At 39.7% G+C, this 14904-nt stretch overlaps 2 protein-coding genes across 5 annotated transcripts; one reads left to right on the top strand and one right to left on the bottom strand.

The window, feature by feature from the left end:
- Positions 1-128: 128 nt before the first annotated feature.
- mtfr1 (mitochondrial fission regulator 1) lies at positions 129-6044 on the bottom strand. Of its 4 annotated transcripts, none has more exons than XM_068343734.1 (8): positions 5986-6044; positions 5042-5136; positions 4699-4797; positions 3936-4069; positions 3592-3827; positions 2115-2361; positions 1678-1858; positions 129-1525 (listed from the first exon to the last, which is right to left on the bottom strand). In XM_068343734.1, the coding sequence occupies exons 2-8, from the start codon at positions 5075-5077 to the stop codon at positions 1478-1480; spliced, it is 981 nt and encodes a 326-aa protein (XP_068199835.1). In that variant the 5' UTR covers positions 5078-5136; positions 5986-6044; the 3' UTR covers positions 129-1477. The 4 variants fall into 4 exon arrangements, with proteins under 4 accessions (XP_068199835.1, XP_068199834.1, XP_068199838.1 ...); XM_068343733.1 differs by having other exon boundaries at positions 5042-5150; positions 5986-6036; XM_068343737.1 differs by having other exon boundaries at positions 5982-6034.
- Positions 6045-6363: 319 nt separating this feature from the next.
- Positions 6364-14230, top strand: armc1 (armadillo repeat containing 1). The gene is made up of 7 exons (XM_068304364.1): positions 6364-6655; positions 7321-7529; positions 8235-8326; positions 10806-10998; positions 11384-11500; positions 11646-11720; positions 12228-14230. Exons 2-7 carry the CDS (start codon positions 7368-7370, stop codon positions 12417-12419), a joined length of 831 nt encoding a protein of 276 aa, XP_068160465.1. The 5' UTR covers positions 6364-6655; positions 7321-7367; the 3' UTR covers positions 12420-14230.
- Positions 14231-14904: the final 674 nt, after the last annotated feature.

The raw sequence follows: 14904 nt of genomic DNA, 5'->3' as shown, positions 1-14904 counted from the left end.
CATCTTTTGATTTTCTTCTTGTTAAAGCAGTCTGATCCTAATGTCAAGTGTTACGTTACTTTACATGAGCATGGAAGGAGAAGGGATTCAAGTACAATTTTGAAGAAAAAGACAGTATACCAGAGCAGTTTGGGCAGACCATAAATGTTTATTTAGAGATCAGACAAATTAAATGAACAACTTTCATACTTTTTTTCTTGAAAACCTCAAATAAATTTAAATCCAAGTACCAACACACTTGTTCACCTTCAGTTTTGTAAAGGTAATACTAGTAGAGTTGTCTTGAAGCAGCAACTACACTGAACATTTTCCACTTCTGTTCATTATGTACTACAATCGATAACACTACTAAAACCTTATATGCCGCTAAGCAGTCAGTCTGAGGCATGAATGAAGATGACTGGCAGAAATCCTAATTCATACCCTTGGGGTACTTCAAACTCTCAAGCACAACATGTTGTCGACACTGAGAGAACAATGCAGCATATCTTTAGTAACAGAGAGTGAGTCTTGAGTTCTTTGAGTTTGTTTTATGATAAAAGGTACTGATATAGCAACAAAACATTCCACATGTACTACCAATAACCTTGAATTTTACTTAACAGCTGCATAATCTGCTTGTCACCAGTTAAAGGTCATCCTAACTGGGAAACAAAACAATTGGGCGAATAAAAAGTATTTGGCAGTGAAACACAGTCTCTTAGAGCGTCACTGGAATGACTTTGGTCCTTAATCACAAGAAAGTGATAAATAATGCCAACGAAAGCTGGGATCCTTGTACTTGGACAAGCAAGAGATGTACAATCGCTTTAAAGATTGACATGTAACAAAAATGTACCACAGAGACACCAACTAGAAAAACAAAACTCTTAATAACTCTCCTGACACGAATACCTGGCAAATCAAACATTTACCTGTGTTAAAAATCATGATCATCTGCTTTAACCATTACATAAATAGAAGGTTCCCTGTCATATATTATCCGATAGGTCATCAACACATATATAAAAATATAGCAAAAATATTCTGGGAGTAACAACGCGTTCCTCCTTTTTATGGTAGAAAGACTTGATTTCTCACAGACATCATAAAATCAGAAGTACCCGCTGCTATGAGTAACAGGTTTGACAAACTTAGATTAATATGTAATGACTGAACAGAAACCCAGAACATTCTGTAGTGTTGCTTAAACATGTGCCTGTGCTTCTGACACTATTGCTCAGGACTGGGATGAGCACTGAGTTAGACTATTCAACAAAATAAAGTAATAAACACTCAGTTAAACAAAAAGAAAGCCAATATAAATTAGAAAAGTGCAAAAACAGATGGTCCAGATGATCGTCGGATTAGATGACTCGTATTTGGTGCAGACTCATCTTGTTCAGGCAGAATCCCTTGCTTTTTAAACAAGCAGCTGGTATTAAAAGCCTTTAGAGTGTCCAAGGCACATCTGGACCTGGACTTCAGGATCAGCTGTTCAGAGCAACTTCCTTCTTCCAGTTTGTTTCAACATGTGCTGTCCAAACTGTGGAAACACACAAAAATCAGAATTAAGTAAACTACTCTATGAAAATGAGGGATACTCTTCAACTTCAGAATTTGCAGTTGATCCTCTGAGAGTCCATTAGAAGTTCATTATGTGGCAATAATAAGTGAGGAATCAGTCACATCTCTCACCAGAGGGGCCTCAGTGTGAGGTTTGACATCCTGAACAGGAAGTTTAAAATTCTCCTTGTCTTCCCGCTCACTGTCATGCCGATAGCGGTGGGCAAACTTGCGTTTCAAGGCCTCAGCAATTAGAGCTGTGGCATCCACCGGCTCAACAGACTTGACTTTGACATTGTCTTCGACCGGACGACTACAACACAGTTAGAAAATACACATTTCATTGTATGTGTGTGGGGGAAAAACACATCCTGCCATTTCTAGCAACTACTGAACACCTGCTGGACTGAAGGTGCACTCGGATAAGATACACTATACAATATCAGGCAAAGAAGTGTCAGCTTGAGTTATATCATGCATTTAACTCCCAAAAACTCTTGGTTTTTAACTTAGTTTGCTTTCAATATGTCCAAATGCATTCTCATTGGCCAATTCGAGCATAGGCCTACCTTTTGACTGATCGTAGTTTGACTTTGCTCATGTCTTTCAGGACATCAAGCATGTTGGGCATTTCTACTGGCTTTGAATCCAAAAGTGTCTGGGAGCCTGCCTTCTTCCCTCTGCGCTCCTTTATCAAGTCAATGGCAGAAAATGTCCGATGGAGACTTGGAGGTGGAGGTGGTGGTGGTGGAGGAGGAGGGGGAGGCAGGGAGCCAGAGGGTACAGGGGGTGGTGGAGGTGGTCCTGTGGTAGCAGCTGAAGTGAACAAAGGAGGAAAAAAACATGAAACATGAAAACATGCAAGCTGAGGTAACATGTAACATGAAACTTTGCTGCCACCTAGTGGACAACAGATGTTCTTCCACTAGAAGAAGCAGTCAATTCAAATCAATGACAGAAAACGTCTAAAATTGTTTAATTGCATCTTTTGTCTTTTCCTGACGCAGTGATCATTACCCTACACCCTGACTGTTAATCTACTTTTCCTGTTATTTCTCATTACACTTTTCTAGGGCATTTAAGAGTTTGAAAACCTCAAAAATAGAACCTCCTCCACACTACCTTCGTTTATATGTACCAAACCAACAACCAGCAGCATAATGCCCCTCCAGCATGTGATTTTTAGATAGCATGCTGTTGTTCTGCAAACAGAAAAACAATGTGATGTTTAACATAGCAGCATCTACGTCAGGTGTGACATTTTATATACATGTCCTCTGCTTTGAGGGCAAGGAGCTCCCAGGCTTAGCATTGTGTACCAAATTTGAAGGCGTTTTTAGCTGTTTTTCTTCTTCAATTTTGCTGCTAATTGTTACTGGATGCTTTTAAAATCTCTTGGTTGCTCAAATCATCAAAACTACACATCCTGTCCTCCGTTTCTGCCTTGCTTACTTGCTCCAATACTAAATCCTTGTGAACCCCCCCCAAAAGTACAATCAGTATTTCCCAGTTTGTAAAAAAGTCGCTGTTAAAGGAGGAAGCACGTTCATCTAATTCACCTCTCATCACCAACATCCTTCTTCTATGCAGTTTTAAGATTGTGTCTGATTAATGACATTAATCCCTATCAAGGAACCATGTTCAACAAAGATTACTGACACAACTACAATGATAATACAGTTGACATCAGTTCAGTTTTCTACTGACAACTAAACAGTCACAAACACGCAAAAATGCATACCTTCATAATTATATTGTAAGAACAACTTGTGCTGTTGCAAATCTAGGTTTATACTGGAAGTAGCGGTGTAAAAGGAGTGTATGACAGACAGAAATGCTTCTTAAATAAGGGCTTCCGTGGACAAACCCTTTTGTTTGTCATCATAGCAAAACACATTGTTTAACACTGAAGAAATGTGACCAACCGAGGTTTTCTCATCTGGCAAGTTTAGCTCCGATGATGTGAGGATGAGAATGGAGTGACAGGAATGGAGAGACATGCAAGCATGATAAAAAATACACAGTTGAAGGCTCAGTGAGAAATACCTGGCTGGGCACTCTTTTCCTGTGCCAGGACAATCTGAGCAATCTGAGCTCTGAGTTTGGCAAGCTCGGTCTCCAGGGCACTGATTTTCTGAATGGCCTCATCATTGGCAACTGTGGGCCCCTGAGGGTCTCGAGTTCCCTCATGTAAGCTTGGCAGTGATCTCTGGCGGGTTAAAGGTTTTGTCTGAAGCTGAGGTTGGCATGACCGAAGCATGAGGCCTGGCGGAATCCCTGGCCTTTTCAAATAGAACAAAATCTCTTTTTTAGACACTTGTCAAGGGTACAAGTAAATTCTAACACAGGAAACGGTGAGGAAATCTGACAGATCACTGGATTACTCTGACCTGGGACCGCCAAAGGAGTCAACGTCATCCTCCTCATCCCTGTCGATCCAGGCAATGTCAGCAAGAGAGGCCACCAAACCATTTTGCCTCCTGGTGCCAATCAAAATACCAGCATCTTTAGAGTACGGATAAAGCTGTAGAGAAGGAAAAACCATGCTTATCATCTAAAATAAATTCAAGTACTGCAAATTGTACACTCCCAGCAACATCACAACACTACATACAAACTTCTAATAAAGTGAACTAATGAAATGAAATATGGAAACAAGGGCAGTTAGGAGTGAGTGAGGAGGAAATACATGTATATACTCTAAAGGAAGGTTAATGCAACTCAGTATGTTTTAAACCATCTCAGGGTTGTTGAAAGTTGCTGGAAGAAACTGACCTAAAGTAGACAAACTGCATTCCCCATAGTTAGAGAAAGGAGCTAGAGACCAAGAGTAAGAAAAACAGACAAAGCACAGTGCTTAAGAAACAGAAGAGGCTTCTTTTATTTGCATGTCACTGAATTATAGCATCTAAATTGGTGAATTATTGACACTAAAGGCATAGCCAGTGCTCTGAAGCTAAGAAAATGTAATGACCTCTTCCTCTTGTTTATAGTTCATAAAATGTAAATGCAGGTTGAAGAGGGTGTGTGATTTCTGAGTGAATAGTTCTAAAAGGAAGACAGGAAGAGCGGATTATCAGGTGTAACAATCAATAAAGAAAATATTCTAAATATATAACTAATAACAAGCATTCTACTGTGATCCTCCCTCACCTGAAAATGAACCCTCGGGCAGGGTTTAAGAGGAAGATTAGTTGCTATTCTCCTCACAATACTTCTTGAGGACCCATAAGGCTTGGCTGATCCACAAGCCTGCAAAACAATAAATGAAAGAACATCACAAACATAAAAAAAATCCAAATTCTATTGATTTCACTCAATTTATTAAGCGAGTAAGATCAGTCAACATGCTTCATTTGAGTGAAGATTTGATTGTTGGTCCATTACTCCTCAAATTTCCTTCAGGATTAATCAAGTATCTATCAATCCATCTATCTGTCAAAGAAATTGTTTATTTGCACACACTTTTTTGTGAGTAACACAAACTTTAACATACCGGGTCCATTTCCATCTTTGCATTGTCGTTACTCATTTCTGGAGATTAATTTTACAAGGGCAGACAGACACATGCCCCAACACTAAGGGCATCATCTGGAAGAAAAAGACTGAAAAATTCACATTGAATTTGATTTCTATTTCTTAATGACTTTATCCTACTGTGTATTCTTGTGGCAGATTATCCACAACAGATTAACAGCCTATAGTGGATGTTAACAGTCGATGAAAGTATCTGGTCACTACAACTACCAACAGACAATTACAGATTCTACACATAGTTTCTCAGTTACTGTACATGTAAAAAAAATTTAAAAGACATGAGTAAATCAAAGGTGGCATTCACAATATGCCTTGAAAGTTAGTTTCCTAAGTACTTATATAAATACTAGTACTTATATAAGTACTTATATAAATTGGTAAGAAATGTAAATCGCATAGTTAAAACTCTAAAAACAAAACGGAGTCATCTTATTCTTGTCATCATTAACAGCCAATTATGACGCGGCCATATGTTATTACCTCCCCCATGGAGGTGATGTTTTGTAAACTAACTTGGCTGAAATTCAACACAGGGATTAACAAAATGACTTTGAATTCCGGTTACATGTAACCGGAATTACATGCACGTAATTTCTCAACGATAACCAAATTAAAAACTCCCCATCAGGTGTTGGCTAACGAGACGCTAACGATTAATGACCTCAGGTAAATGTAATTAAATGAGTGACGTTTGACTTTCACGACCGGAGTGGAAACCTGATGCTAATATAGCCGCCTAGCTAACCACATCCAACTTTCAGAGTATATCGAAGAGACGAACAATCCTAATATTTCACTTGAAAACGTAAACGTATTCGCAAACATATTCAAACATTGGCTGTGACTGTGACAAATTTACCGAAACTGACAAAAGCTGAAAAACTTTTGACTGTTTTTACCAACTTTTAAGTCGTCGGACATCAACAGCAGACTGCGACCAACTCTGGAAAGTTTATGGAAAACAGTTTGAGCCAATTGGATTACACGGTGTGCATTTGTAGGTTGTGAAAATGAAGTAACCTCGTTGGATATTGTGTTGATTGACAGACAAATAAACCTACTATATATAAGCATGACAGAAAAAAGTACATTATGATTGGATCTAAAATCAGTCAATCATTTAGTGTTTGTCCAATCATGTAGCAGAAATTCCGTGAACGTTCGTTTTATATCTCTTCGTTTCCCAGAAGGGCTGAGTTTCAGAGAAACTGAAGGGATATTCGTTCAAACCGGGATGTCTAGTGAAACAAAATAAGTGCACCCATTGATGTGCCACAAAACCCAAACACTGGACAGCTGCTGCTAGCTCGAGAGGCATAGTAAAGAAAGAGACTCAGGCCTACCGTTAGCATTATTGAAGTAATATGGTTGCAATTTTACAAAAAGTTGACATCTAAATTTAACAATCTCTTTTTAAGGTGTTGTTTTCACATTTGTTGTGACTAAGGCGTGCTTGGAGTTGTCTCATGACTTTACTCAGAACTGTTCAAGAGGTATCCCATGATTGTTCAGTAGCGTTAGCTATCCCAGTTTAGCTGGTGTGTCGTTTGTGGACCACAGGGCGTGATTTGAGGTGAGGTTGGGGGTCGTACGTGTCTCCGGCAAAACGAAGAATCGGTATTTTGGTTTAAGTAAAAAACAAACAAACCTCTGTTAACACAAGATAGTGTAATTGAATGATATACATTTTATTTTAAGCTATTAAAGCATACTGAGCTGTTAGTTTATGTTGATTTATTACTATTCCATCAATGCATTTCAGTAAAAGTAGAAACTTTGCCAGCACTGCGTTTAAGGATATTGCTTGTTTAAATGCATAGAAATTCCACTTAATCAGTAAAATGTAGTAATGTAGTAAATTTAACAATGCTTGACACGCACTTAGAATGTCAAGCTGCCACGTCATGTTGTACAAAGTTAGTAAATTAATTACTACAACAGCTTTTGAAGATTAATGCACTTTTATCAAAGCTTGGTTGACTATTTAGTTTTCAGGTGACAATTGATTTCCATTAATTTTGGTAAATGGTTCATAAAATTTTTGAAAATGAGACTAACAATTTCAAGGTTCATTCTAAATATGTGTATTTGTTCCAACACAAGGGCTTTTATACTATTACAAAGTGAATATTTTTAGTTGTCAAGAACAAAGATTTAGGGTGACCTTGGACATTTTTCAGTTATTTAATTGTGAAAATTTGCTTGATAAATGATTTTACAATTTCATTTGTTCCATAGAGTGAAGAGGCAGGTTTGATGTGTGTGACGTCAACACAAGAGGCACCATGAGTGCAGAGATGGATGCTCTGACTGTGGTGAATCAGCTCCGTGATCTTGCTGCAGACCCCCTGAATCGTAGAGCCATAGTAGAAGATCAAGGCTGTTTGCCAGGTCTCATCCTATTTTTGGACCATCCAAACCCACAGGTTGTTTACTCTGCGCTATTGGTAAGCAACGTCTACTAACCCTTTCTTATTGTGTTTACATTTAAGACACCACAGAATGTTGCTGTTGCTTAAAGGAAAAGGTTAAGATTCCCATGTTGTGTTGCTGCTGCCTTCCACATGTTCCATTGTGTTTTCAACTAACCAACCTCCGGTCCCCAAGCCAAGTCCTTGTGGACAAAATTATTGTCGCCCCAAAATTAATCATTCAAATATTGTAGTTTAAATATATTCATCTATTTTTGAGATAAATTGTATTTTTTCTTTATGTTCAGTGGATTCCAATGCTCTGTAGGTGCTTTTTCTGCCTTCTAATTCCTTGCCCACCCTGGGGTTCAGAATTGTCACAGCAGGTGTCAGTGACAGTATAATGGCCATTTCTCCCACCATTATGTCCCAGTCACTGTCAAAAGGTGACATGTGGTGGAATTTAAAAATATCTTACAGTGGTGATATCTACTGTCTTTTTTTGCGATGTACCCTCAACGCAAAGTCTAAGATGACAACCTTTTCAGCTTCTATCATAGTTCTTACGCGCAGTGCACTGAGCACTTTCTCCTTCATGCTAACCCATGAAGTGTAAACATGGGGGCAGTGCGTGTGTATTTATATTGGTTACGTAACATTTTGCCGTCACACATTTTCACTCTACCTCTGCTGAGTCTGTCAGCTTTTAATGCAAGATAACAGCTGCCCTTGTCCTTGCAGGCCGTGCGCTACCTGGCAGAATGTCGAGCCAACAGGGAGAAGATGAAGGGCGAGCTTGGCATGATGCTGAGTTTGCAGAATGTCATGCAAAAGCAAGTCCCTGTCTACACCATATTTCTCTTTTTCTGTCTGTCTCTCTTTCTCTCTCACACATACACATTCACACTCATATGCTCACTGTTTTTTATTTTTTCAACATAAAACCTTTTGATCTGAGCAGACAATGTTTGCTGGTCTGCAAATTTTCAAAGCACATTGTGTTTTTCCATTTACTGTGTCAGGATGATTGTGATTTAAGATGAATCACATTTGGGATACAGACAATTAAACTGCTGTTGCTGTCATGTGCAAAACTTTAATGCATCTCGCCACCTTTCTGCAGTTATGTGATCTAACTAGCTGTGTGTTTTTACTGATGTGAGCTTATTTTCCATTTTAATGTGGAGTTAGCAGGGTGTTTTGCAGAGTTGGCTCATTCTGCACACATGGTATGTTTAAAGCATTTTTGCGTGCTGATTAAGTCTATGTCCTGGCTTGAGGTATTAGGTTTTCATGTTCCATAAAAAAAATCTGTATACTGTGGTCCCCCACTATAGCGTGGTTCACCTTTTTCTGGCCTCACAGTTTTGCAGATTTTTTTACTGCAATTCTGCGTACTTTTTTTTGTGATTAGGGCATTTTGTTCTGCATCCTGAGCGTGTAAACAACAGAGAAAAGTGTAAAAATGTTAATGCCTGTCTAAAACATGTGTATAAAGTGTGTAGTGAGGGTTTTTTTAGCCTTAAAATATCTACATTAATTTTAAAAATTAAAGCTGACTCCTTCGCCTGTTGCAGGTTATTTTTAGAACAGAACTCCCGCCATTAATAAAGGACCTCTGTATTGGTTTCTGTCAATGAACTTTTTCAGTCGACAAGTCCCTGAAACCTGCATTCTTTATCATGACCAGCAGGTGGTTTTCAAAAACATATCTTAACATCAGAATCCTTTATTTCTTTATTAACATGTATATATTACAGTATGGAAGCTTATGAGAAAAAGTTATCAGGCTTCATTTATTCATTTATTACTAAAAAAAACATCCCACATTCCTCATGAATTTCTGGTCTCAGTCACTAGTCTTCAAGTTCTCTTTAATATGGTGTGATCTATTTAGATAATAGAGCTTTTCCATGTCAGCAGTGAACCGTTGTATGAATCGTATATTTTTCTGAGACGACAAGATGACCACACTCTGGTGGTGGCACACACAGCATTGTCACTAGATTCGTCTGAGGAGATGCTCAAGATTGCTGGACCTACCAAAGTAGCAGTTTTATTAACTGACTGCTATTCATCATTAGCACCCTGATAGGAATAGACCTATGTGTGAAGGGGTTGGGTGTAACTTGTGTGATTTTTGTCACCGCTACCTCCCTTGTCTTCCTGCGGCAAAGCTCTTGCTGGCCCTAGGTGAGCCCGTCACTTCAGCTTGTCGAGGATGGCATCGAGAGGAGCCCTGCAGCAGCAGCTTTCCCTGCTCACAGTTGATGTGACTTTGGGTTTAGGTCGCTCATAGCTGGACAGAGTGGGAATACATGGCTAAGGGGAAAGCGTCCAGCGGGGTTGCACCAAACAGGTGTGAATACCATTTTCCCCTTAACACAGTCAGATCTAAAGCTAAAGATGATGCTGACTCTTATTAAAGACAAGTGATGAAGATATGAGTCAATGTGGGGTTAGGGTTTAAAGTGTTTGATTCCCCTGAAGGCTTATAGTTGTCCAGAGAGGCATAGTAGGAATTTTTTTGCACCGTGTCAGGGAGCACCAGACTCCCAGAGGGCAGTCATGCCAGACAGCTCATGTCGGGTGTGGTTAATATTGAAGGAGTGATGACTTAGTGACACGTAAGGCGGTATAGCCCGAAGTGGGTATTTCAGGATACCTCACTAAATTAGAAACTTTACCAGGGCTCATGTTGCTTCTTCAACGAAAGCTGCTGCCCCCTGAAATATCACGGACTGATATGGATTTTGTTGTTGATGAAAGCACAGTAAAAAGAGGATTTCTTGCATACACAATAGGATAAATAAGTCTGAGCTTACATGTTGAGTAATGGATTGCATTGTTGTCTGTTAGTACACAAAACGTATAAAGTGTGTAAAGAATATTGGTGTAAAATGACCAAGGATTTGTACTTGAAAATTTGTGGTGCCAAGACAGTCAGTCTGGCTCTTTGTGGCAATAATGTGTTTGAGTCTTCTAATTTCAGTATATATTTACAATACAAATATATAGCTACAGTTCTCTCTCTCTCTCTCTGTCTCTCTCTCTCTCTCTCTCTCTCATACACACACACACACACACACACACACACACACACACACACACACACACACACACACACACAGTGCGATGGACAAAAAGTAAAGTCTAAATTTACCTCCTATTTTTTGTCCTGCCTTCATTCAGCATCATTGAACACTTTAACATGAAAGATAATTTCAACTCCACTTGTGACCACCTATTTATACACAAATGACATTCATTTAGGCAAGTAAATTTTCTCCCGTTTTTTCTCTGTTAACAAAGGAGTACATCACCTGGGGAAACCAAACTGCTGTCCTCTGAAATTTATGAGATTTTGCAGTCGGTTGACAAAGAGGAAGCCGACCAGGCCGAGGCAGCAGCTGCCTCCTGCAAGCGTAAAGCCCATTTCTTCCTGGGCTCCAACAACAAGAGGGCTAAAACGGTTGTGCTGCACATTGACGGTCTAGATGACCCCGTAAGTATTCGCTGCACTCCATGCATCACGCTAAGACACACCAAATGTCTGTTCATGCACAAAAATCTCATTGTGTGCTTCTTCCTGTCACTATCAAAGTCATTTCACCTTGGGTGGGGGTTCAGGTTTTAAATGTCAGCCATTGAACAGCAGGATGTTGAGCATGAACCTGAGCATTGCATGGCAGGATGTTTGCATCTGATCTGACATAACAGCAGACACACGTGTATTCTTGTATGATTGTTATTTGTCAGGTTAATATTTAATGACTGAAACTTGGACTAGCCAAGCTTCTAGTTTGTATCCTTAATCAATTTATTAGTCGATATTTTTGTTGTTGTTTGTGTCTAATCAAACCTGGCAACTGTTTCCTGCCTGATGTCAGACTCGACGGAGCCTTTGTGAAGAGGCTTTGCTGAAGATTCGGGGGGTCATCAGCTTCACTTTCCAGATGGCTGTCAAGAGATGTGTTGTCAGGATCCGCTCTGAGCTTAAAGCTGAGGTAAAAACAAAAAATTATGAATCATTTTAAACATTAGAAATTACTTCTTCACCCGTTTTAATTTACAATAAATATTCTACTCATATTCGATCGAAAGTTAGAAACAGAAGCAATCACAAGTGAAAGCGTGTTTTTCTTATCACAGGCATTGGGTACGGCAATCAACTCCACCAAAGTAATGACAGCTCAGCAAGTGTTGAAGACAGATGATGGAGGAGAGGTAAGGGCAGCGAATACTTGGAGGACTGAGAAGCTGTCCGTCTGACATTGCTCTTTGTAGGACTGTTTTTAGGACTCTTCCAGCTGAGACTTACTCACATTGATGTGATTAACTAGTCACATGTCTGCCTTACCCTGACAGCTATTTGAGTTTTGCCACTTGACTAGTCGTAGCTGCATTATTTACAGCATTGTATTTCCTATTTGAAAGCCATGCCAAAATTTCAGACTCAAGATTGTAAAATTAACTAAATTGGTTATTGGAGTGTTTAATTTTTCAATAATCTAAAGAATTTTAGAGTTTTTTTCTCAGTAAATTTGCAATGAAGTTAGACTAATATTCATATCTAATGTTGCCAGCAGGGGTCAGACCTGACTCAGTCATGGAGTCTGCCTCCAGCTAGCGATTCACTGGCTCTGCTTTACTTCTATGCTGGATTAAACCTGTGAATAATAATTAAAGAAATTTCTGTCTATTTTCAGTTTCTTCTTTGTTTTGTCTTTGCAGCTGATGGTCCCATTCAAGGAGGATGCGGCAGTGTTGGTAGAGGAGAACACGGACATCCCGGACTACCTGCCGGAGGAAGAGAGTCCATCCCAGGACCAGGCCAAGGCCGTCACACGTGTAGGCTCCATTACGGATGGCGTGGGATGGCTAAGCACGGCCGCCAACTTCCTGACACGCTCATTTTATTGGTGACCACTACATGTGTTTCTCTAGCTCTTCCAGTTTTCTCTACAGTACCATCCAGCTACAGCCTTAGCATCTCTCAGCCTTGTCCCAGACTAACAGGACAAGTGTATATCTCCCCTCTGTGAAGCACAGAACCTGGCCATGTGTACCCAACAGGTGCTGGACTGCCTCGTGGAACCTGCAATAACTTAAACTTCTGTATATATTGAGCTACAAACCCCTCTACTGGTTGTGTGTACACAACTATATACAAGCCGCACATGTATTTCAGAAGGCATAAACAGAAGACTTATAATCAGCCCAAACCAAATAACATTATGCAAATGTGCACTACAGCATTGATAGCAGGCACATTTAATTGCTCTTAGGCTGATTTTGAATTGGGAGTTTCTTGTGCATGATTTTTTTTTTAACATCCTGGTGTCTATTTGCAATCACTGTCAACCATCCATTTTAACTTGTATATTTTTTTCCAGAATTTCTTTGCTCTTTCTAAAATTAGCTGATTTTTTTTTTCCCCCCAAATGTTCTTTCTGGTTGTATTAGCATGCAGTTAATCCTTTGTGTCAATCTTGCTTGATGCCTGTATCTGTAATTATTGTGTGTGCCTTGCTCACCTCTTACTTTATTATTTGTCATGATCCATTTAAATTATTTGACAACTCCAATCATGTCAGATGTAACACGTGTACTTCTGAGGCATGCAGTGGCAGCCTGGCCTTCATCAGATTTGAGTTTATGGAAGGGCATCACCAGCATGAAGCTGCCGCCCATTTAACCACTGGCTCACAAGTATTTGACTGTTGCATACTAGAAGCTTCTGGGCTGAATAATGTTACCACTCTTCACGATGTGTAGTTTTTTTAGTCAATCCTCTGATTATGCTTTAATGCAGGAGAAATCAGATGTGAGTTCTGCTGTGGCAGCACATCGACCAACAGCTCCTTGAGTTATTTGCACACTTTAGGCTACCTCTGCTTTCAGCCCTCTAACTCACGTCATAATGTTCTGCAGCAGATTTAGTAAAAATCCATCTGCAAGGTAAAAACACAAACTCTCACCCATGTGACCTGGACTCCCACTTACATTTTTAGTTTTGCATCTCCCACCTGTTCAGTTCGATTTTCAGTTTAGCCTGCAGTGTCCTTAAAGGAAAGATCGTGTTCATGGACATGCACGCTCATAAACACACACACACACACACACACACACACACACACACACACACACACACACACAGACACACACAGAGGAGTAACTACTACTGCTGTAGGAGCGATAATGGTACTGGAACAAGGGTGTACAGTTTGTAAAGTGTGCCTGTTTTCCTAAAATCTCAGACCTTACATGTGAAGGATTTTTTTTCTTTTTTGTAATTTCTCTTCAATTTTTTTGATGAAAAATGAAATCAGCTGATGCTCGTAGTGAGTTTCCTTCGTTTCTGTAGCCCTTGCTGCCACATGAGTCACACCAGGTCTCACTATTATCTCTTCTGACTTGTGTGAGTGTCATTAGGACTTACTACATACAGTGCTGACCAGGCGGCTTACATTGTTCTCATGGTGCAAAGACGTCACTGTTGGTTGAGGTCAAACAGATAGAGGAAAGGGGTAGAATGAGCTGAATCATCCGAAATGATTGCAGCTCTTCTACTGAAAAGCAATATTTTTGCGTTTAATTTTATTATTGCATGTAGATCACCATAATCTTTCAAAACAGTAGTTTAATTGAAATATATTAGTTGAAAGTTACAGTCCTAATCAGTATTAATATTCTTTATTTGTCCATTTTGCACAGATTAAATATCTTAAATTTCATGGTGTAGTTTCGTTTTTAATATGTAGTGTTTCAGCTCATTGCAAAGAAATACTTGGACGTGTTTCTTAGAAATGTCATTGTGTTGATAAAAAAAAATCCCTTTACTGATAGATTAATCTCATCTGTACAGTTGACAAAACCACCGATTCAAATTTGTATCCTGGTGTGCACAGGCATGCGTCTGTCATCAATTGAAATATAATGTAATTCAAATCTTAAAACTGTAAATTGCCACACACTTAATGCAAATGAAGATAAACTTGATTTCAGAATTTGCCTGTTGCTTTTTATTTATTACAGTTACCCTAAATATGATGAAGTGGAGTTGCCCCATCCTTTCTCTGTTTAAAATTCCAGATATTGCATATGCACTGGGCTCACTGTTCCAGACATTACTTTATGAAATCGAAGTGCTGAAAGCAGGAACTATTCTTTGCAGAGAGTAGCAGGAAATGTAGTTTTCTTTGCTGGTGCATAAGTAAGATGCCCCAGGGCAATCCAGTGGTCGGTCCACCACCTCCCCCAGCCGTGGTGCTGGTAGGCAAGCAGAGGCAGCAGCCAGTTCCAGCTGGAGGCCCTGGAGCCGGCGCCGCCACCGCTGCTCCTGCTGCTGCACAGCCTACAATGATGAGCTGTGCCAAGCCTGAGGGGGAGGCCTTCCCTGCGTCAGTGG

Source organism: Antennarius striatus, chromosome 20 (genome assembly GCF_040054535.1).
Source record: "Antennarius striatus isolate MH-2024 chromosome 20, ASM4005453v1, whole genome shotgun sequence".
Taxonomy (NCBI): Eukaryota; Metazoa; Chordata; class Actinopteri; order Lophiiformes; family Antennariidae; genus Antennarius; species Antennarius striatus.
This window is presented reverse-complemented; position numbering and strand designations above follow the sequence as displayed.

Coding starts and splice junctions, on each gene's coding strand:
- mtfr1 (XM_068343734.1), bottom strand. CDS start 5,077: ATGAGTAACGACAATGCAAAGATGGAAATGGACCCG. Junction 4,798..5,041: donor CAAAGATGGAAATGGACCCG/GTATGTTAAAGT, acceptor ATTGTTTTGCAG/GCTTGTGGATCAGCCAAGCC. Junction 3,828..3,935: donor GACTCCTTTGGCGGTCCCAG/GTCAGAGTAATC, acceptor CTATTTGAAAAG/GCCAGGGATTCCGCCAGGCC.
- armc1 (XM_068304364.1), top strand. CDS start 7,368: ATGAGTGCAGAGATGGATGCTCTGACTGTGGTGAATCAGCTCCGTGAT. Junction 7,530..8,234: donor TTGTTTACTCTGCGCTATTG/GTAAGCAACGTC, acceptor TTGTCCTTGCAG/GCCGTGCGCTACCTGGCAGA. Junction 11,721..12,227: donor AGACAGATGATGGAGGAGAG/GTAAGGGCAGCG, acceptor TTGTCTTTGCAG/CTGATGGTCCCATTCAAGGA.